General features: G+C 53.9%; 1 protein-coding gene across 4 annotated transcripts in view; it reads left to right on the top strand.

Moving 5' to 3' along the window:
• The first annotated feature begins 751 nt into the window (after positions 1–751).
• The window catches only part of SSH1 (slingshot protein phosphatase 1), a 57,597-nt gene continuing 36,626 nt past the window's right edge, over positions 752–21,722 (top strand). The window contains exons 1-2 of one of the 4 annotated variants that reach the window (XM_044775724.2): positions 752–932; positions 6,396–6,436. In XM_044775724.2, coding sequence (XP_044631659.2) covers positions 864–932; positions 6,396–6,436 — 110 coding nt within the window. In that variant the 5' untranslated portion in view covers positions 752–863. Of the gene's footprint in view, positions 933–6,008; positions 6,247–6,395; positions 6,437–21,722 lie in introns of those variants that run through there. The other 3 variants (XM_014867779.3, XM_070516232.1, XM_014867778.3) reach the window with 3 other exon arrangements.

The following is a 21,722-nucleotide window of genomic DNA, read 5'->3' as shown; positions in this document are numbered from 1 at the left end:
TTGTAGGCCAGGCCTCAGAGCAAATGTCCCTTTCTCAGAGAAGCCTTCCCAAGGGAATTTGGCTGGGTTTCTAGACACAGAGAAGGAATTCATATAGAAGGATTAGCAAAACAATTTTGAAGACGTGCCTACCAATTTGATTCACCTCTGTAAGATCCCTGAGGGCTTAATCTAGTTTGCTCAATGCTGAATACTCCATGCCGGGCACTCAGTAGGCGCTCCGTAAATATTGCAGAGGCCATGACCAAGCGAACCGGGCTCCCGGCGCAGGGACCCGGGGGCGTCCTTCCTGGTCCCTGCGCCTCCCCGCCCTGCGCAGTCCAGGCTGCGCGGCCGGAGGGCCTCAGTTTCCCGCCTGCGCAGCGGGAAGCCCCTGGGGACAGCCTCGCTCACCGTCCAGCCCGGCGGGCCAGGCGCGCAGAGTCCTAACCAGCCAGCAGGGCCTCGGGCCGCTGCTCTGGCCCGCCCTCCGCGCAGGCGCACCGGCCCGCGCCCCACCCCCTCTCCGCGGCCGGGCCCCGCCCCCTCCCCTCGCTGCGCCAGGCGCTGGGCCCCGCCCCTCCCTTCGCCGGGTCCCGCCCCGTCCCCGCCTCGCGCTAGGCCCCGCCCCTCCCCGCGCCGAGCTCCACCTCCTCCCGACGCTAGGCCCCGCCCCCTCCCCGCGCTGGGCCCGGCGCGCGCCGGCGCGGGAGGCGGGGGCGGGGCGGCGGCCGGCGGGGGGAGGGGCGGCCCGGCCCCGCTCGGCCCGGCCGCCCGCGCGCGGCTCCTGGAGCGCCCCCGGCCCGGCCCGGGCGGCGGCGGCGGCGGCGGCGGCTCCGGCTCCGGCCCGAGGCCTCGGCGGCCCCGCGCGCCGCGCCGCAGCCATGGCCCTGGTGACCCTGCAGCGCTCACCCACACCCAGCGCCGCCTCCTCTTCCGCCAGCAACAGCGAGGTGAGCCCGCGCCCGGCCTGGGCCGCGAGGGCCGGGCAGGGCGCCGGGGCCTGCGGGGAACCCGCTCTGCGACCCCGCCGGGCAGCCGGACTGGGGTGACTGTGCGGGAAGCCGCGTGCGGTGTGACCCCCCGCCCGCCTGGGGGTGACCGTATGTGCGGTGTGACCCCCGCCCGCCTGGGGGGTGACCGTATGTGCGAGTGTGACTCCCCACCCGCCTGGAGGTGACCGTGTGTGCGGTGTGACCCCCGCCCGCCTGGGGGTGACAGTATGTGCGGGTGTGACCCCCCCACCCGCCTGGAGGTGACCGTGTGTGCGGTGTGACCCCCGCCCGCCTGGGGGTGACAGTATGTGCGGGTGTGACCCCCCCCACCCGCCTGGAGGTGACTGTGTGTGCGGTGTGACCCCCGCCTGGGGGTGACCGTGTGTGCGGTTGTGACCCCCTCCTGGAGGTGACCGTGTGTGCGGTGTGACCCCCGCCTGGGGGTGACCGTGTGTGCGGTTGTGACCCCTGCCTGGAGGTGACCGTGTGTGCGGTGTGACCCCCGCCTGGAGGTGACCGTGTGTGCGGCATGACCCCTGTCTGGGGGTGACTGTGCAGTGAAACTTTGACTCTGACCCTCCTCTGGGGGTGATTGTGCAGGAAACTGTGTGACAGTGACCTCCTGCCTGGGGGGGTGACTCTGTGGGTGTGACCCCTGTTTGGGAGTGACTGTGCAGTGAGACTGTGGGTGTGGGTGTAACCCCCCGGTCTAGGGGTGACTCTGTGTGCGGATATGACCCTCATTTGGAGATGACTGTGCAGGAGACTGTGTGTGTGACAGTGACCTGTCTCTGGGTGACTGTGTGGGAGACTATATGTGTGATAGTGTCCCCCCTGTCTGGGGGTGTCTGTCTGTGCAGGTGTGACTCCCATCTGGGGATGACTGTGCAGGAGACTCTGTGTGTGACAGTGACCCTGTGTGTGGGTGACTGTGCGGGAGCCTGTATGTGTGACAGTGACCCCCCCATCTGAGGGTGGCTGCAGGTGTGACCCCCATCTGGGGATGACTGTGCAGGTGACTGGGTGTGTGACAGTGACCCTGGATATTCAGCCCCTGTCTGGGGGTGAATGTGCAGGAGACTGGGTGAGGGGCCGGGAATCCTAATTGGGTGACTGTGTGAGAGACACTGCTTCTGAGATTTGTGACCCTGTGTCTGGTGTAGGCCCTCTCCCTGTGGGCCTGACTGTGTGACTTTCCCTGTGTGTCTCTGTGGCCTGTCTGCTGGGAACTGTGCCCGTGTGATGCTGGGAGAGACGCCACCGGGGGTGCCCCTGTGAATGTGTGAGATTGTTTCCCCGACGGCACGCCCCTGGAGCGCCGGCTCTTGGTGTGCATGGCTGTGCCTCTCGCGTGCCGTGTCACTGTGTGACAGTGACTGAGTGAGCTCAGGGTGCTCTGTGGCAGTGTGTCATGTCTTTGTGTGCAGCTGAGTCTGGGTTTTCCCTTTTGAGCTGTCTTTCGGCACTGCGTGTTGATGAGCATCTGGCTGTGTGGCCGAGGCCGATGCTCGGGTGTCTGTGGTCGCACGGGTGCATTCTGGGGCTGAGAGGGCACCGCTGCACTGTGCAGGTTTCTGTGGGCCTGTGTGTGACCAGGCCTGTGTTTGGCTGGCTCCTCACCCTGGGGTCAATTGGGGAATTGGTCCTCAAAGGCTAACACTTGGGTTGGACTGTGCTAGGCTGGGCTCTCAGGCCTCTGAGCAGATCACTCCTGCAGCTGCAGAGCGACTCCCTTGTTCCCCACTCTCCCCCACTTTCTCATGGAAAACTGGTTAAGGCCTCTGGTCTAAACTCACATTCATAGCAAGGCCGAGTGTTGACTTGAAGACAGCAGCTGGAGGAGGAGACGGCGAACTGTTTAGAGAAAGGAGAGAGGAGGCTGGAGGAGGAGCTTGCAGGCCCAGGAAGTGGCCCTGCCAGCATCTGTGCGGTTCAGGCCCCCTCTCCGGGGAGAGCGTGGAGGAAGTTGACTGATAACACGAAAGGGTTTGTGTGGGTCTGTAAGAGACAGAGGAACAGACGAGTCTTTGGCGTAGCAGCCGTGTCTGTCCCGCCGGCTCCCGGCGGGTACCTCTTGGGCCTGTTTTGCTGGGACTGGCAGGAATGTGTCCGGAGTGGCTGCGAGGTTGAGCCATGAGTGAGTTATCTCGTCTACAGATGGAAGATTCTAATAACCCTTCCTCTGCACACTGAGAAAGAACATTGGTGGCCAGTTGCCTGCAACTGAGAAGTTAGGCTATGAGCTTCCCTCCTCCCCACAGAGACATCTGTTCTCCTGCGTCATTCCTGTGACTGCCGTCTTGGAGTTTACAGAGTACTTCTGGGCACTTCATCTCGTGTTCCCTTCTCAAAAACCGTGTGAGATGAGTGAGGAGTTTGGCTTCAGGAAGGGGTTGCACTGAGGGCCTCTTAGACCAGGTCTCCGACTGTAAACCCCACGTTCTCTGCTATTTAGACCTGATATATTCTTGCCTTAGGCACGTTTTAAAAGTTTTATTATTTTTTAGCTGAGATATAATTCCCATACCATAAAGTCACCATTTTAAAGTGTACAATTCAGTGGTTCTTAGTATATTCACAAGGTTGTACAACCATCGCCACTATCTAATTCCAGAACATTTTCATCACTCTAAAAAGAAACCCCTTAGCCATCACCCACCCACCCCTGCCCCACTCTCGCTAATTCTGAGCAACCACTAGCTGCTTTCTGTCTCTGGATTTGCCTATTCTGGGCATTTCATGTAAGTGGAATCTTACACTATGTGGTCTTTTGTGACTGGCTCCTTTCCCTTAGCATGATGTTTCCATGGCTTATCCATGTCGTAGCATGGGTCAGTACTGCATTCCTTTTTATCGCCGAATAATATTCCATTGTATGGATGTACTGCATTTTGTTGGACATTTGGGTTGTTTCCACTAGACACATTTAAAATTATTATATAAAGCATTATTGTCACAAAGTGCCCATGACCCAAAAAACATAGAATAAAACTCAGCCAGCTTTCTTTGACTTGAGTAACTCAGCAGCCTTTGTCACCAAGTGAGCGAGCAGAGGCCGAGATGTTCCCTGGAAGGCGAGGCTTTCTTCCACAGGGGGTAGGCCATGAAGCAAGATGACACAGAGAGAGCAAGCGCATGCGCATGGAGTTGGGAGATGAGGGGCCCGGCTGGCTCTTCCTCCGGCCTGACCCTCCCCGGTGACTTCCCCTCTCTGGGCCTCAGCCCATCCTGCTACTCGGTGTGGGAACTGAGGGAAATCACAGCCTGACTGGCAAAGCAACACTCTTCATTTGTTTCCAATCTTTCATTATCTCATTTATGTCATTTTACTGTTAACCTTATCTCCTTCCTTTGTGAGGACAGGCAAAGTGCACAAGAAGAGATAAATCAATAACTTTCAGGAATGGATGGTAACATTGTTATTTTTGACAAACGTTCAACGTGACTAATTTTCACAGGCAGATCTCCAGTCCCTTTTTCTGGGTTGCATCAGGATTTCTCAACCTCAGCACTGCTGACATCGGGGCCAGTAAATTCTCTGCTGTGGGGGACTGTCTGGTGTCTTGTGGGATTTTTAGCAGCACAGTGTCCTCCACCCACTAGATGCCAGTAGCGCTCTCCGTGAAACGGCTCCAGACGTTACCCAGTGTCCCTTGTTGAGAAAAATGCCCCTGGTTGAGAACCACTGAGTTAGAGCCAGTATTCTCGTCTGAGTTTGTTGTTGTGTGAGTGGTTTTGTGTGTGCTTCACTTGAGGGCTGAAACTCATGGCCCTGTGGTCAGCAGAGCCTTCTCCAGTTTTTCCACTTCTCCTTCAGTGTCGGGTAGGGAGCGTGAGAACTAATTGGCCACCAGTGTTTGCCTCTGCATCATACCCCACATATATTATCCTAATAAAATGTAGGGACTCCGGGACCCTCTGGTGTACTCACTCTCTGTTGAAATTGCCACCTCGGTGTGTGTGCCTTGTGGCCCAGGCTAGTCCTTGTGTTAGCTCTGCACCCTTTTCCATCGCTGTTGGCTTCTGTCTGGGTTCTCTCCTCCATCAGCCTTGCCATCTCTCCCAGCCATCACTACTTTCGAGGTTTCTCTTGCCCATTCACTGGGTTCCTCTGTGCAACATTACAAAACATGCCAAAATCAGAGGTGCAGAGTTGTGCGTGTATGTGATGGGGTGGGCGGGGTGGGGGGATGGGCAGTGGGGATATGTTTCTTCTCATTTCAGTTTTTTCCTTGAAAGAAAAAAGGAAAAATTGCAATTGGGGCTTAAGTCGTGGTTACTTTTGGAGCCTAACCCTCTTGGCCTTTTAACTCTTTTTTTTTTTTTGAGGAAGATTAGCCCTGAGCGAACATCTGCTGCCAATCCTCCTCCTTTTGGTGAGGAAGACTGGCCCTGAGCTAACATCCGTGCCCATCTTCCTTTATATGTGGGACGCCTGCCACAGAATGGCGTGCCAAGTGGTGCCATGTCTGCACCCGGGATCCGAACCGGCAAACCCCGGGCCACCAAAGTGGAACATGCGCACTTGACCGCTGCACCACCAGGCCAGCCCCTGGCCTTTTAACTTTTAGAAAATATTAAATATCCCTTTCTTTCATTTATGTCAATAAACCAATAGCATAGAAAGTTTTGTATCAAACATTTAAGCCTTTTTGAGAACCACTAAGAGCTTTTGAGACCCATAGATGGACAGCCTGATCCTGGCCTGGAATGGTTTTTTTTTTTTTTTTAGATTTTTTTTTTTTATTTTTTCCTTTTTCTCCCCAAAGCCCCCTCCAGTACATAGTTGTACATTCTTCGTTGCGGGTCCCTCTAGTTGTGGCATGTGAGACGCTGCCTCAGCGTGGTCTGATGAGTAGTGCCATGTCCGCGCCCAGGATTCGAACCGACGAAACACTGGACCGCCTGCAGCGGAGCGCGCGAACCCAACCACTCGGCCACGGGGCCAGCCCCTGGAATGGTTTTTTTTAAAACCCGAGCACTAGGGCTTAAGATGCCGTTGATCACTCAGCCATTGCCTAGCTTGAAGGAGGAAATGGATTCTCTTAAAACATAGCCCCCTCCCCTCGAAAAAGAAAAACAGGATAAGATCCTAAACAACCCTGGAAGGTTGAGAACTGAGAGCCAAATGAGTGTGTTGAGTGTGATGCCAGATAGGAATGTTCAATTGCAGGAATCGATCCATGGTATTCTGGAAGGCATGTGGATACACTTGGGGAAACCCGATAATTCCTCCCTGGAAATTACTCAGAGGAACAGCAGAGCGGGACTGGTGAGGAAAGGGTGCGGCCCTTTAGAAATAGCCAGGTTTCCTGGATGTCTGTGTCTTTTTCAGACACCACAGCAGAGAATGTGAGACTAGTATCGGAGGCTTGTTGCTCGTGGTGTCTGTGGTGTGACATTCTCTTTCTTTCTCTGTAGTTGGAGGCTGGCAGCGATGAAGATCGAAAGTTAAACCTCAGGTAAGCAGACTTGTAATTTTGGTTCTTACAGCTTTCTTCCAAGCAGGTAAGGAGTACTCTTGTTCTTTCCAGAAGGGAGAACCCTCAACAAACAATACACCACCTTTGTAGCAGTGCTTTAAAAATTATACAGAAAGCATCATACAAAAGTAGTGCTTTAAAAATGGTACATCTGTTTTAACTGTAAACAGCTTTGATAACATTATATAACATTTAGAAAGCAGGAAAATAATTACCAGTATTCCACCACACTTGCTTTACCGTTAGGAGCATCTTTATAAACTTCCTTCCAGATTTTACCTCTGCTTTTTAAAAAAATAATGGCTGTAATATGCCTCACTTTTCCTTCCTGCTTTCAGTAAGGTACTCCTTTTGAGGTAAGCACATTGCTGATTTGAAACAGACTTTCAACCCCCAAGTTTATTAATTCAAGGTGTTTTTTCTGCTTGTGAGAACTCTTTAGCTGTGCTCATTTAAGAAATTCCTTACGCTGTAGCCCTCGTTTGCTATATTCCCAAGTAGACATCAAAAGTACTTTTCTTTTTCTTTGCCAAAAATTAAGGCCTTCTCTGTGGGTATTTTGTTGTTTTACAGAAGATTTAGCACGGCATTATATAATGTATTCCTCTGTACCAGGGAGCCGGCTTAAACTCTGACTCTTAGAGTTTAAAAAAGTAAACAGAGTTCAAGGATATCGTTCTTTAGAAAAAAAAGTCTGTTTCATCTTGTGAGGAGGAGGAAAATTAATTGGAAAAGGAAATATGTGTTCAGAAACTGGGGTCAGCCCTTCGTTCCCAGGAGCAGGATGTTCTCCTGGTTGAACCCACATGCAGAAGCGGTAGAAATATGCCTGGCCCGTCTTTGAACTTTCTGTGTTTGAGAAGGGAGGGAACGTATTCCCTTCTATTGTGGCACGCGTGATTTCTCAGGATCACGTCTGGAGGGAAACAGTAGCCTGCAAAAATCACAGGGCTGCCTTAGTTCAATTGCTGGGTCCTCATGTTAATGTCACGCTCCAGGAGGGGCCAGCGGCTCTCTCGCCTGGGGTTTTTGGTTGCTCAGGCTCGAGTGCAGGGCTCGAAGGCTGGAATCAGCCAGACTCCAAGTGGGGGCAGCAGTGGGCCGTGTTGCAGATCTGCTGGGCTCTCTGCGTGGAGGCAGGGATGGGGAAAAGTGGAAGTCTGCTCTTTGGAAACTGGGAGAGGAGGTGCTGGGAGGAGAGCTTGTTGGCTGCTGTGTGGGACCCGCAGAGCAGCTGCGCCCCGAGCTTCGCTCCAGCCCTTACCTGGGGCTGGAGTCTCTTCCTTCTTTCAGGGCTCTTGGCCAGGAGAAAGCATTTATCGCCCTCACCTCGATTGTCTTTGAGGCAAAGAACTATTTTTTTTTAATTGCCTTTCATTAGCGAACAGCATAGTGTTTTGAATTGTTTCAGTTAATAAAAAACTCAGAGAGGCCGGCCCTGTGGCCCAGCGGTTTAGTTCCCGCGCTCCACTTTGGCAGCCCAGGCTTTCACTGGTTTGAATCCTGGGCGCAGACATGGCACCGCTCATCAGGCCACTCTAAGGTGGCATCCCACTGCCACAACTAGAAGGACCCACAACTAAAAATACACAACTATGTACCGAGGGGCCTCTGGGAGAAAAAGGAAAAAAATAAAATCTTAAAAAAAAAAACTCAGAGATAGCAGTGTTATGAAAACGTGTGTGTATTCTTCTGGGCAATCAAAAGCCCCTTACTCTGCAGTTTGGGGCTAGAGAGGACCTTACAAAGGGACGGGAAGGACCGTCCCGGCAGCTCTGGGTACTACCATATTTTGTCCTCACAGCGACCCCATGAAAGTGTTTTCTGGTTCCCAGGTGAGGACCGGGGCCCAGGGTTGTGTGTGGGGGGTGGGGGTGGGGGGGTTGCTGTGTTGGAAGCGAGGCTCCGTTGCCTCTGACACCCGCGTTGTCACGTGCCGCCGCCTTCTTGGAGCCCACGTCTGTGGTCCAGTTGAGCCCACTGTCTGGGACACATGGATGAGGGGACTTGCCCCAGGTCACCCGGGTGGTTAGAGGCCGCTGGAGAGTCAGACCCACGGATGCCGCTCGCAGGTGGCGCTGCCTCCCAGGGTGTCCCATCGCTCTTGACCACTGTGAGTCCCCCTTTTTGGCAGGTCCCAGGGCCGCTGTGCGCACCGGGAGACCCCGGCTGGCATCAGGACCTGGGTGCTACTGAGCTTGTCCTCTCGACTCCCTTTTCAGTCTGTCTTCGCTCCCCTGACGTTTCACTCCCCTTGTGAGGCGGAAGATACCTCCTGCTGTGTCACCCTTCCAGCCAAACAGGAAGCTTTGATTAATTTGCATTTCCAGGCCATCTCGATAGGCCTCTTCCAGAGAAAGATGTATGGAATAGTCAGTTGTTTTTGCCTGTTTGAGGGGAGGAGAGTTAAGGAGAGATTTCTCTGTGCTTCAGATGGATCCTGAAGGCAGACTGACCTGATTTGGTGTCTGAGGGCTGCAGGTGGGCAGAAAAACTAGGGACAGCAGCATGGTCCTCTCTCCACCCTCCCCGCTGTGTCTGCCCTTAATGGATGGTTTCATCTTTCGAATCATCCAAGAAGTTACCTTTGCTCACCCATAGCCAGTGAATTGCCGAATCACGTGGGCTGGGGCTTCTGTCCCACCTGCCCTCTTGTTCCCCAGTCCCCCCTGGTGGCACCACCCTCCGGGTCCTTATTCTCGGGGCCAGCCATCTGCCCATCCCTCTCCCTCCCTCTGTCACCCCCACTCGCAGATGGACACTGGTCTGGAGGCGCCCACGCTTCCTCCTTGTGGTCCTCATCGTCTTTGTGCACGCCCCTCACCTTGCGGTGCTAGCACCCTGTTGCTTCTTCCAACACGACGACTCCTGCTCCCTGACCATGCTCTTCCTCTAAGCCAGTTCCTTTTCAGCTGACCACAGTCGTCACGGCCAGCTCGGAGTTCTCCTACCTCCAACGTTGTGACCCCTGTCTTCAGAGGAAGCGGGTGGCTCTTGGTCTCCTCTCTGTGCCAGGTCCCACCCTTGCCTTACATTGCAGGTGCTTGTGCTTCATCTCATCCCTGTGTTGGTGCTTCCCTTAGTGTCAGGGCCTTACCTCTGGCAGGGCATAGCATCACGACACTTTACGTATGTTCACTTTGTTCTGAGCCTGCGGTAAACTGCGTACCTGTATGATAGAGAGCATGGTGTAGAGGAAAGAGCGAGGGGTTCAGAGTCAGGCAGACCGAGGTTCAGCACCGGGCTCCTGCACTAGGAGCTGAGTTCCTTTGCCCGTGTGGTTACCATGTCCCTATGGGATTACTGCCCCCTGTGGGTTGCTGTGCCCCTTTATGTAGGTCTCATCTGTAAAGCAGAGAGAAAGCCACCGCCTTTCAGGGTTGTCAGGTGGTTTGCGTGGGGCTCCTTGCACAGAGTCCAGTCCACGAGGGGCTGGAGGACTGCTGCTACGTTTGGTCTTGTCAGGTGTTGTTCCTCTTGGTGTCAGTTCACAGCGTTGAGTTGGAGGGCCGGCTCCCTGCAGGTGCTGTGTCCACCGTGTCGGGCTGACCTGGCCCTGAGAGGGCCGCCACCACGGATGCTCTGACCTGGAGCGGCCTATACCCTTTACTGGCTCCATCCCTGTAAGATGCAAATAGGAATGCACACTTTGCAGAATCAGTGTCATAATTCAGACAGCTTCTCCATAGGCCTTCTGGGAAAGGTCTCAAGAACCGATCACCTCCTGCCCAGGATGGAGCTGACGGATGCAGAGCAGGATGGACCCACTTCTCTCCCTCCCTTGCCTGCTTGCTGCGGGTACAGACTACTGCCAGCCTCCAGCAGCGCCCTTTGGGCAGCCGTGCCGTTCAGACTGTGGGAATTGGTGAGCAGATGGCCTGCTGGCAGCGGCTCCTGGCTCCCTGGCCGTCCTGGGAGCTGCCTCAGTCTGGCATGAGAAGTCGGTGGTTGTGTGCCAGGCAGGGCCCCAGGAGAGAACGTGGTTGTGTTGTCTCCAGAGTGTGGACCAGGAGTGAATGCTGTTTTCCCCATCCAGCGTTTCCAAGTCAAGTGCATGAAAATATTTGTTAGCGTTCTTTTAATTTTTTTCTTGTCTGCCCAAGCAAACATTTGGGCCAGAGCCTCAGGATTTCGTCTTCTCTGTTTCATCCGGTTTCAGTGGTAAACTGTGAACTCCCTTACACCTTTGCCTTTCCCTCCGTGCTCCTCTCCCCTTTTGGTCTTAAGTTCGAGTTCCCCAGAGGACCCCTTTCTCCTTATTGCCTTCTGAAGGTGGCTGTGCCCTCTCTCCTTCCCCCACAGTGTCCGGGTGGCGTTGGGGTTGGCATGTCCTTCGTCCGCAGAACACACTTCCCCATGTCTATTCAGGACCTTTTGTTTGCCTCCTGTCCACTGTTTGGGGCTCCTCTCTGCCTTTGTCGACAGTTTCTTAGCCTGGATTTTATTGCCCCTGTTGAGAGTCTGTCCGGTTAAGTACTGCCGAGAGGTGTGGAGCATCTGTGGCCTCCAGGCTCTGTGCAGCTGGTGGCTGAATCAGTTATCTGTTGTGTGTAACAAGCCTGCAAACTCAGGGTCCACAACACCACCCAGGTATTCTCTTGCAGTTCCCATGGGTCAGGAATCCGGACAAGGTTTCACTGGGTCCTCTGCTTGGGGTCTCACCTGGCTGCAGTCAGGGTGTTGGCTGGGGCTGGGATCTCATATGAGGTTAAGGTCCTCTTCCAAACGTACGCCAGTTCTTGGCAGAATTCATTTCTTGCAGCTGTGGAAGTCACAACGGCTTGCTTCTTCAAGGCCGATGGCAGAATCTGCTGCTCTGGCATCTTGTAACTGAATGCCATCCTGGGAGTGACCCTTTATCACTTTCCCATACTGCGTAACCTAATTAGGGGAGCAGCTATCCCACCCAGTTCCCTGGTCCCCCCACTCAGGATAGGGGCTCACCCAGGGCACCTGCACCCGGGGCTGGGATCTTGGGCCTTCTCAGAATTCTGCCCACCAGGATCAGTCTGTGTGAGTTCTGGAGAGGCCCCGGTCTAATGTAGAGAAAACAGACAGGGAAACAAATAGGTTTCCGTGAGTGTTGGAGTGGAGCAGGCGTGCATTACGTACAGGTCATGCCAACTGAGGGATGCTCAGCCCTCATGGGAGGGGGCCTGGAGCACTGGGGACCCCACAGGGTTCAAGCCCTGTGCCAGGGCATGTCATGTCCTTTCCACTCTGCACCCACACGCTTGTTCACACTTTCAGGCTGGCGCCTCTTGGATGCGCCCCAACTTTGCATATTTTGTCCTCTGAAATACCACCTCTGTTGACCCTTAGATCTTTCTCCATGAGCCTTGGCCTTAGGGACGGGTGGGCCTGGGTTTGGCTCCCACCTCTGTCACCTCCCTCGGCTGTCATACGGCCTTGGGCAGGCCTCCGTTCGCAATGGGCATAATCATGCGAGCGTGTAGGGCTGTTGTCAGAATTACCTGTGCTCCTTACGTGAGGCTCCTCTCCCGACGGGGGCATTCAGCAAATGCCCCTGCTTGCTCCTCCTCAGCCACTAGCTGCTGTAGGAAGTGGTTTATAACTCTTCCTTTTTCTTCCCTCAGGCATTTTTCTCTCCTTGGGACTTGCCTTGTAGTATATTTACTTAAGTACTCAAATGTTTCCCACTAGCAGGACCAACTGCACGTGCAAAATTAAAATTGTGAAGCCCTTTGTTAAAACAGTTAAGAATTTCAAGATGGCAACGGCAGAGCATTGACCAAGCTCGGGCCCTCCTGAGCCTGGGGCCTTGAGCGACTGCACGGGGCGCCTGCCCACGAAGCCGGCCCTGCCCTCCTAACCGTGAGCCCACCAAGGGCTGGGGCCTTGCCAGCCTCCACCCTCATGGCGCCTGCTGTGCGCTGGACGGGCCATCGAGGTCTCGTAAAGGGAGTCTTCTGTGTTCCGTGTCACGTTGGGGAACTCCAAGTGGTCTTGGATGACGTACAGGAAACAAAAGACAGAGAGATTTTTCCTGCAAGTTCGCCCTGCAGTCTGGCCGTGTTAGATGAATCTCAGTCCTCTTTTCCTGATCTGTCTGCTTATGAGCTATTCATTCAACAGATGTTTCCTGAGCACCTGCTTTGTGCCAAGTGCTCTTCTCCGGGCTGGAACAGAGCAGTGAACAGAACCAACAGAACTCGCTGCTCTCGTGGCTGCCGTCCTGCTGGGGGAGACGGGACAGCAGGTCACATACACAGGCGCATTCACAGTGTGTCAGCAGGGGCAGAGATGTGGGAGTGAGCACTTCAAACATGCCCCACTCCGTGAGCTGCCTCGCGTGCGGTGTTTCCTGTAATCCATGCAGAAATCCTGTAAGGAAGGCGCCGTTTTTATTCCCATTCTCTGGGTGAGAAGACTGAGCCTCAGAGCGGTAACTGGCCCCGTTCCGTTTAGCAGGAAGTGGTGGAGCCAGGACTCTCAAGGGCCATGTCTCTCTGCCTCCAAAACCTGTATCTTAGCCCCAAAATTCAAGAGCCATCTCTACTGACCCTCCTCCTGACGATTCAGATCTCTCATGAGGACGCAGAGTGGACTCGTCGGGAAGAACCCTGGCTTTGCCGTCCCACCACGTGCTGTGTACTTTAGACAAGTCCTGTCACCTGACCTCCCTGGGCTCTACTTAGAGCAAGAATTACGATGCATCCCCCTTCCGGGGAGGTCACCTGGGCAGAGCCCTGGGAGTAACGGTGCCTGCCTCTGTTTATTGGGGGCCTGTGGGTGCAGGCAGTGGGCCTGGACCCGTGTGCACTGGATCTCGTGTCGTCTCCCCACGCCTGCTGCTTCCTCATTTCAGGAAACTCCCGTTCACAGGGCCTGGGAGAGGCCGGAGCAGGGTTAGCACGAAGGCCACTGTGACTCAAACCCATGGCCCCTCCTTTCTGCCCCGCTCCCTCACAGGAGATGTGCAAATCTGTGTGGCTCACCTCTTCCTGTCCCCACTCCCACGGCTTTATAGTCAGGGGCCTCCCATTGACTCCCAATTTTAAATATTAGAGTACACAAACTTAAAATTCTGGAGCCCTTATACTGTTTTGCTGTTGCTTTCGGTTTAACTCAGGTGTAATTTCTAACAATTTGTTGAAACATTTGATTTTAAAGTCAGAATTTGCCCGCAGTATGTGTTAATTTTTTGTTATTGTTAGAAAACTCATCTTGGGCCGGCCCCGTGGCCAAGTGGTTAAGTTCGCGCATTCTGCTTCAGTGGCCCAGGGTTTCCCTGGTTCGGATCCTGGGCACGGACATGGCACCGCTCGTCAGGCCATGCTGAGGCGGCGTCCCACATGCCACAACTAGAAGGACCCACGACTAGAATATACAACTATGTACCTGGGGGCTTTGGGGAGGAGAAGAAAAAAAAAGAAAATTCGTCCTACAGTTGGGACAAATGAGGACAGAGGTGAATAGTTAATTTGATTCTGTTGGAGCTTAATTAAACTTGTTATTCAGGTTAACTTAAAATGAATTTTGCTCCGAGTCTAGTGTGTTTCATTAATCTTTTGGAATACCAGTACTTACACTTCTAAAGTCAGCCGTGGGGCTCTGGTCTCCTTCCTCCCACGCACTGAGCACACTGGCACTGCTCGTGCGAGCTCTCGCTTCACTGGTGACTTCACAGGTACCGGTGATCACCCTCCCGGTAAATGGAACAAAGCTGTGAGAGGGAGTCAGAAAACCCGAGATGTGTCTGCTGTACAACCGTAGGCAAGTCACTAAACGTCTCTGGACTCCCACTTCCTCTTTTGTAAAGTGAAGAGACCAGATGGGATGGTGGCTTCCAAATCCAGGAAAGGGTCCTCAGACCCCCAGTCTAGTTCCGGGTTATATTGTGCTCCTAGTCATTCACCGTGGATTGTAACAGAGTCTCTAGAGTTTCTTTTTTCTCCCTATGCTGAGAACAGGGTCATCCGTTTGTGGGGTCTCTGGCCAGGTCAGGGTTATAGTCTGACCCTGAGATGGAGGAAGCTGGGGTGGTCCCTGAGGACGTGGACGCTTTGCCTGGACCCTCCTCCTCTGCTGAGTGTGGAGCCAGCGCCATTTCGCCCTCAGGCGCAGGCCATGCTTGGAGCAGCGGCCACGTGGCAGGAGAAGACCCCGGCCTTCAGAGCCTACCTTTGGCACGCGGTGCGCTGCGGTCAGATCTCCGGATTTGAACAGTTTATTAGAAAGTTCCTGAAACCAGGAGAACGTTTAGACGAGGCCTTCTCCTTCAAGGAAGGTGGTAAGAAAACAGGATTAATCAGAACAGGATTAGTCAAAGCAAAGAGGAGCTGTCCTCAAGGCGTGCTGAGTGACTGGGCTGGGGTGGAGCAAGATGCGAGGCTGGCCTGTGGGGCGCCCCTGCCGGGGCCTGGTCAGTCCTGGTGCCCGGGGAGGTGGCGCCCGCCTCCCTCATGGCGCAGGGCAAGGAGCACAGGGCAGCGCGGGACTGCGTGTAAATGAGGGGTCACGCGGGTCGCCTGTCCTGGGCAGAGCGGGGCCTCAGGATCAGGGAACAGGCACCGCCACCCAACAACCTGCATGACTATCACCTTCGGCCCCGAAACTGAGGAAAAGTTGTCTCCCTCTCGGGGCTGTGAGGCTCAGGGGGCTTGTCCTGTGTGGCGCCTGGTGCTGCCAGACACGGTCCTGTGACCGTCGCTGATGGGAGTTGTGAGGGCCCCGCTGCCCTTGCTGACCGCCTTCCCCTCCCTCGGTGGGCGTGAGGGAGTTGCACCTCGAAAGACTGAAGCTCGACCGGGTGGAACTTAAGAGGAAAACTGAGCAGTGTGTGACCTACCTCCCCCAGGCCCCTGAACCTGTGCTGGCTTTTATCTGGGGGCCTCGTGTCTTATGTGCCTCTATTTTTACAGATTTCTTTTTCTTTTTTTTTTTGAGTGACTCCTTTTGAAGCTATTTTTAAACAGACTTTTGTTTCAAAGAAGGCCGTCGGAGGCCCTGGGTGAGGACATGTCCGGTGCTCTCCGGGCTGGGGCCGCCCTGCGCTGGCGGGAGTCACTCCCGGTCAGGGCTTGACGCGCTCCCCCAGGCCTGGGCCCGGCAGAGTTCCCACGAGGGCGCCCGTGCTGGTGGTCTGGAGAGAGCCAGGCCAGCTGCTGCCTCTGGAAATGACTTGTCCCTTCCCCAGGGCGCAGGCTGCCTCTTCGGTGCCAGGCCCGTTGCGGGTGGAAGTTAGGGAGAGGCTCGTGAGGTCTGGCGCTGTGGTCACTGCCCCATCCAGCAAGAGGGCTCCCTTGGGCCCTGGGCAGAGCCCAGCACGTGGCGCGGACGGAGGACTATCTCTTGTGAAGCAACCTGGTGTGGGACGCAGTTTTTATTTAGAGTCGTTTGCTTTATCAGCTCAGCCAATGTTTCTTTAGCGCGTATATGTGTATTGAGCTCAGTGCCGAATGCTGGGGCTTCCATGTTCAGTGAAAACAGAGTCCTTACCCTCCAGAGGTAGCTTGTGTGCCATGTCTACCTTAGCTCTCTCCAAAAAGAATTTGAAACAGCTTGTAAAATTGATGGAAAACAATATAACTTAAAATTAGAGAAGTGGGACATGGGGACAGCAGGGGAAAATAAGGTGAAGTCTGGGGGAGGTTTGTATGTGGAATGCAGGCGTAATGTTGGTACAATGATCAGAGTTTGGCTATAGATCCGACTTTGAGCTTCCTAGTAGTCAAAGCAAAGAGAGAAATAAGATCAGTTGCCTGATTCATGGTGTCCTGAAAATAGCTCCAGGTCAGTTCCTCTGAAGAACTCTTCCTGGTAGACATCTGTGGGTGTTCGCAGGAGACCTAGTGTGATGGGCGGACAAGCAGATCGTCTTAGGTTTGGCCCTGAGGCCACAGGGAGAGCTGACGCTCTGGGCCCATCCCACCAGCTAACCTGGGTATTTGTGGTCTGGAGAGATGATGTCAGCAGCAGTGCTTGGTGCCAAAGCTGCCGGCCGCCCCAAACGTTGAAAACAGGATGCTGAGTCCCATCCTGTAGGCCTGCAGCGTCCTGACTTCGAGTGCCCTTCACAATGGGAGGCCGGCACAGGCAGGTTGGCCCCCCACTGTTCCAAAAGTGTGGGCTCGGAGCAAGAAAATGCTAGAATTAGGCTTCGCACGGGCCAGGGCTGTATGTGTGCAGGCCCTCCAAATCTGGGCACACAGAGACCAGGAGGAGCCAGCAGGGCAGGGCTTCCCACCATTCTCCACTGCCTTGTGCAGAAGCACGGCTGCTGTCATCCTGGAGACGCAGGGAGAGGAGGGCCCTCGCGCAGGGCGAGAGCTCATGGTTGATAAGGGTGGCAGCACCCAAAAGATGGAAGGGGAGAGCCATGAAGTCTGCTGGGGACAATGACCGGCAAAATGGTCTTAAGCTTTTCTCACCAGCCAGCAAAGAAAAATTACAAGTAGTATTTTACCAAAATCCACTTAAGGTGGAATTTTTTAAATAATTTTTTAAATTTTGAAACAATTTAAAACTTACAGAAAAGTTGCAAATATAGCACAATTTTTCTCTGAACCGTTTGAGAGTAAGTTACCAGCCTGAGGCCCTTTGAAAACGGCAAGGACGTTCTCCTACAGAGCAGACGCTTGACCAGTGACCACTGGCCACTGGCCCTGAGACGTTACTGCCTTCTGATCCTCAGACCCCATTCAAGATCCACTGTCTGATTCAATAACGTCCTTTGTAATAAAGGGTCCAGTTCAGGACCGCCCGTTGCGTGTAGTTGTCCTGTGTCTTGAGTCTCCTTCAGTCTGGGACATTCCTCAGTCTTTCTTTGACTCTCATGACCGGGACACTTTTGAAGAGGACAAAAGGAGGGCCTGTCACTTTGTAGAGTGTCCCTCAGTTTGGGTTTGTCTGATGTTCCCTCGCGATTAGATTCGGGTCATGCATCTTTGGCGGGAACAGCACAGGAGCGACGCTGTGTCCTCCCTGAATCCCGCCAGGGGGCACGCGATTTCTCTTTGTCCTGTTACTGGTGATGTCCCCTCGGTCACCAACGTGGGTTTTGTGTGGCCTCTTTACTGTCCAGTTATTCTTTTGCCCTTTATCATTAAGAAGTATTTCTTGGGGGGATGCTTTGAAATGATGTTAATATCGTGTCCCCTGTCAACTTTTCTATTTATTTATATCTATATGACTCAGGTTTGTCTGTTTCATTCAGTGGTTTAGAATCTGTTAAATTGTATTATTGACTTCAAAGTTCAGATTGTCCCCCATTTGGCCAGTGGGATCTCATTCAAGCTGGCTTCTCTGTCCCTTGACACGTCCACATCATCCTTCAAGCATGCCCTTGCCTCTGACACCAGATGGCCCAGGCCTCGTCTTGGGCTTTCCGTACCCCATCTCTGGAATCAGTTGTTTCTCCAAGGAGCCCTGATTCCTTCTAGTGGAGAATGGGATTGAGAAGCTAAAGGAGGTGTGCTCATTACATTGGGGTGTTGCTGTCCTCAGGCCCTCTCAGTGGGCAGAATTAGGGACTATGTGGGTGACATGCATATACACACACACGCATCTATATTTATTTCTCTGTTTATTTAAATGTGTTGAAGACCATGATTTCAAATTGATCCTTTGAGTTCTGATCCAGCACCTTGGGGTCCATTGTCGTTTTCTCTCCATATTTGTAACTCCCTGCTCTGACCATGAGGAACCTGGCTCCCCTTGTCCCTCACGTAGTAAGTTGTTTGATTAACCCCTCTTCTGTACTGACCCTCCCATCTCTGCAGCCACCTGTCCCCTGCATGGATGCCCTCCTCGCCCTGCCCCCCACCAGACACCCTGCTCTGGGCTACCACACCCCCTCCCCCAGTCAGATGCCTGCCTTGCTCTGCCCACCAAGTGGTTTTAGGTCTGACTTGTTGGGGTGTCAGTTCAGCAGAGGTGCAGCACTTCAGAGTCAGACGCTTGGTCTCCTGTCCTGGCTTCTGCACTCCTTGGCCATGGGAGCTTAGGCAAGCGACTTACCCTTTCTGAGCCTCGGTTTCCGTCTGTATCAAATGGTCACAGATGGATGCTGAGGATTAGGTTAATTTATACGTATGATGTGCTCAGCATGACCCTCAGCAATGATGTTGATTATCACACGGCATTCCTTGAGTGCACACACTCCGAGGGACCCAGAGGCGGAGACGTCATAGCCCTGGCTCTCACGACGCACAGTGTGATGTGGAGAACTTACTTGTGTTGTTTGAAGCGCCTGGCTGCCAAGAGGACCTGCCCGCCAGGTGACTGTAGCTCCCCTTGCAGCATTTCTGTCATGAGTCTCATTTGTCCAGTCCGTCCTGTGTGCGGTGAGCACCCAGTGTCCAGCTGCTCAGGGCGTCCCACGGTGAGTTAGGGACGAGGTGTCCTGAGACTGGAGAGGAGGACAGCTCGGTCAGTTCATTCAGGACTATTTACTTAGAATTTCAAAGGTTACGTGTGCTCTGGCTGTCGAGTCTGTTGTGAGGGTCAGCTGTGCCAGCGTGAAGATAACTTCACCCCCAGCTGTAGGCACACAGGCCCGGGAACAGTTTGGGAATCAGGGGCCTTGGATTCCTGTCACTTTCTAAGTTGATGACCTTGGACAAGTGACTCAACCTCTAAGCCTTAGTTTCCTCACCTGCAAAATGAGAGAAGGTGCTAGAAGATGTTGAAAGGGCAGAGCCATGGCTTGCAGCTCGGGTGGCGAGGGAGGGCTTCCTGGAGAAGGTGTGAACATTGGAAGGTGGGCACAACATGGGGAGGCAGGCGGAGAAGAGGGGCTGTGAGTAGAAGCCAGAGTCGAAGAGCTGCTGAGGACAAGGACGTAGATAAGGATGGAGCGGAGAATGTGTGGAGCGGGGGAGAAATGGTGCAAGACGTGACACAAGGAAGGCTTCTGTCATAAAGCCCTGTGTCTAGTTGTGTTAGAAGCTCCATGAGGTCAGAGAGTGTCAGATGAGTGAAATCTAGGTTAGTGACATACAGTGGCTAATTGTGGTTACATAGGAAGCTAGCACAAGAAGTTTGGACTCTAGATAACGTCGCCTGGTCGAAAGTTCTGGAGCTGGGAAACAATGTAACAAGCAGTGGTTAGGAACTGTGCAGAGTGTGTCGAGGCCAGGGGTCCCTGCCCTCGTTCTCATTAGGCTGAAAGCCCCCCGGCTATGCCGTCCTGTCCCAAAGCTGCCAGCCACATGTGGCTAATTAAAATCAAATAAAATGACAGAATCAGTTCATCGGTCGCAGCTCGTTTTACGTGTTCCATAGGCATGTGTGGCTCGTGGCTACTGTATTGCACCGTGCAGGTGGAGAACACATCCATTCTTAGGACAGCACTGCCTGCAGGGCCATCCCGAGTACCTGGCGCAGAGCCAGGCACACAGTGGGGCCCGGTGGGTGTTGCGTGGCCCACCGGGGTGAGGAGGCCAGAACTGGAGTGGTGGCTGAGGCCCTGGGAAGGAAGGGGCCCCTGGAAAGGCTGAGACTTGGCAACCAATGAGAATGGGATGGGGCTTCATACCAAAGCAAGGGCTGAGAACCTGGGACAGTTGAGATAATCCGTTCTTGGAATTTTTGAGTTGTTTCAAAAACATTTCCTTCATTTGCCTGTTATTTCTGGCTGGCTAGGTTGTCTTTGCTGCCATTGCGTTTCCCGCACAATGCAGCCTTTGTGCCTCCTGCCCTCACTAAGGGGCTCAGATGCTGATGGACCAGACGTGCAGGGGAAGACAGCACTAGCTGTCCACGCACGGGACCGGCGGGCTCTTGGGGGACTGTCAAGGAGCTATCCTAAGGTCGTCGAGCCAACTCAGGGCACATTATTCATTGTCTTATTTTGGGGGCAAAAATCCTGCTTTTTTGAGCATGCTGGTGTATTAAGCTGCTTGCTCCGACCCGTTGGTATGAGGGAGAGCTGTGTCACTGGCTTCAGAGAATGTCTCTTACTGTCTGAAATACTTGTGGACATTCCTTCTCTCTGGGAGAAGCCTACGCCTCCCAGCCAAACAATGCATGCCCCGCAGCAGGGACGTTTGTCCCGAGCCCTGCCAGCATTTCTGGCCCGTGACCCCGTTCCCCGAGCAGAATGCCCTGCAGAGCCGGAATTTCCCTGTGCTCAGCATAAAGTGTTCCGGGGAGCAGTTTGGGAGCTCTCGCTGACAGGTGTGTCAGGTGAGTGACCTGTTTTCTTGTACTCTGAAGAATGGTGTTTGGAGCAAGGCCCTGCCTGGCGGCACCGGAAAACACAGAGTAGAAAACGAGGCCTCAGTACAGCTCGGGGTCTTTGTGACTTTGGAACACGAATTCAAAACGTGGGAGGAACCGTGGGAGAGCAGTGGAAAGAGTTTTCTGTGCCCGCCTGCAGTCTTCGATCGCCTCTGCATCTTCACGGGCTTCCCTTCGCCAGCAGTGGGTCCTGAGTCCATCGGAACCAGCCCCAGCGGTGTTTTATGGTGGGTCCGTGTCCATCCAGCTTTCCCTGCGGCTGCCTTGCTGCAGGTCAGACCATCCTGCCCTCTGACCTAGGGATTCCTCGGGAAGAGCGCCCAACTCGGGGCCTCTCTGTCCCATTCTGCCCCTCTTACCGTATGACCACAGACAAGCCATTTATCTCTTCTGTCCTGGTTCTTTCCTCAGAAGAATGAAATGGTAAGAATGAAGTGACAGATGTAGGGCGAGCCCTCTGTACACTGTGAAGCACCGTTCAGACAGAAGCCGTCACTTCCTTGTTTAAAACAACACCCCCCCAGTGCCTGCAGGTTACCAAGCACTCGGGTGCAGAGAACTTGTCAGGTTGACCACTTGATGGCTCCACCACAAGCCCAGGGTTTGAGTCTTAGCTTTGCATTTCTGAAACTTGAATAGATTAGTACACTCAGGAATGGTCAAGTTTGAGAAACCAACTTATGCTAACCAGACTTATAAGGAACTGACTTATAAGCCAGAATAGACATTTATCAATTCACAGCGGGGCCTTCGCAACAGAAACCAAGTCCTCCTCTGTCCACTGTGGGGTACGTTTAACATAATCTTCTGACTCTTCTGTGCCCTGCTCCTCTCTTCTTTGTGTACCGATCCTTCAAGGCCTCGCCTGGCACTGTTTCTTCCAGGGAGATCTCCCTGGATCCCCAGACTGGGCTGGGCATGCCTCCTGTGTGTGTGTGTGTGTGTGTGTGTGTGTGTGTGTGTGTGCATGCATCTGCAGTACCCTACACACCCCTCCCCTGTGGAACCTGCTGCATTCCACTGCAGTTACTGTCCTGTGTCCTTCTGACCCACTAGGCCG

The sequence above is a fragment of the Equus asinus genome, chromosome 8, assembly GCF_041296235.1.
Source record: "Equus asinus isolate D_3611 breed Donkey chromosome 8, EquAss-T2T_v2, whole genome shotgun sequence".
Classification (NCBI taxonomy): domain Eukaryota; kingdom Metazoa; phylum Chordata; class Mammalia; order Perissodactyla; family Equidae; genus Equus; species Equus asinus.
This window is presented reverse-complemented; position numbering and strand designations above follow the sequence as displayed.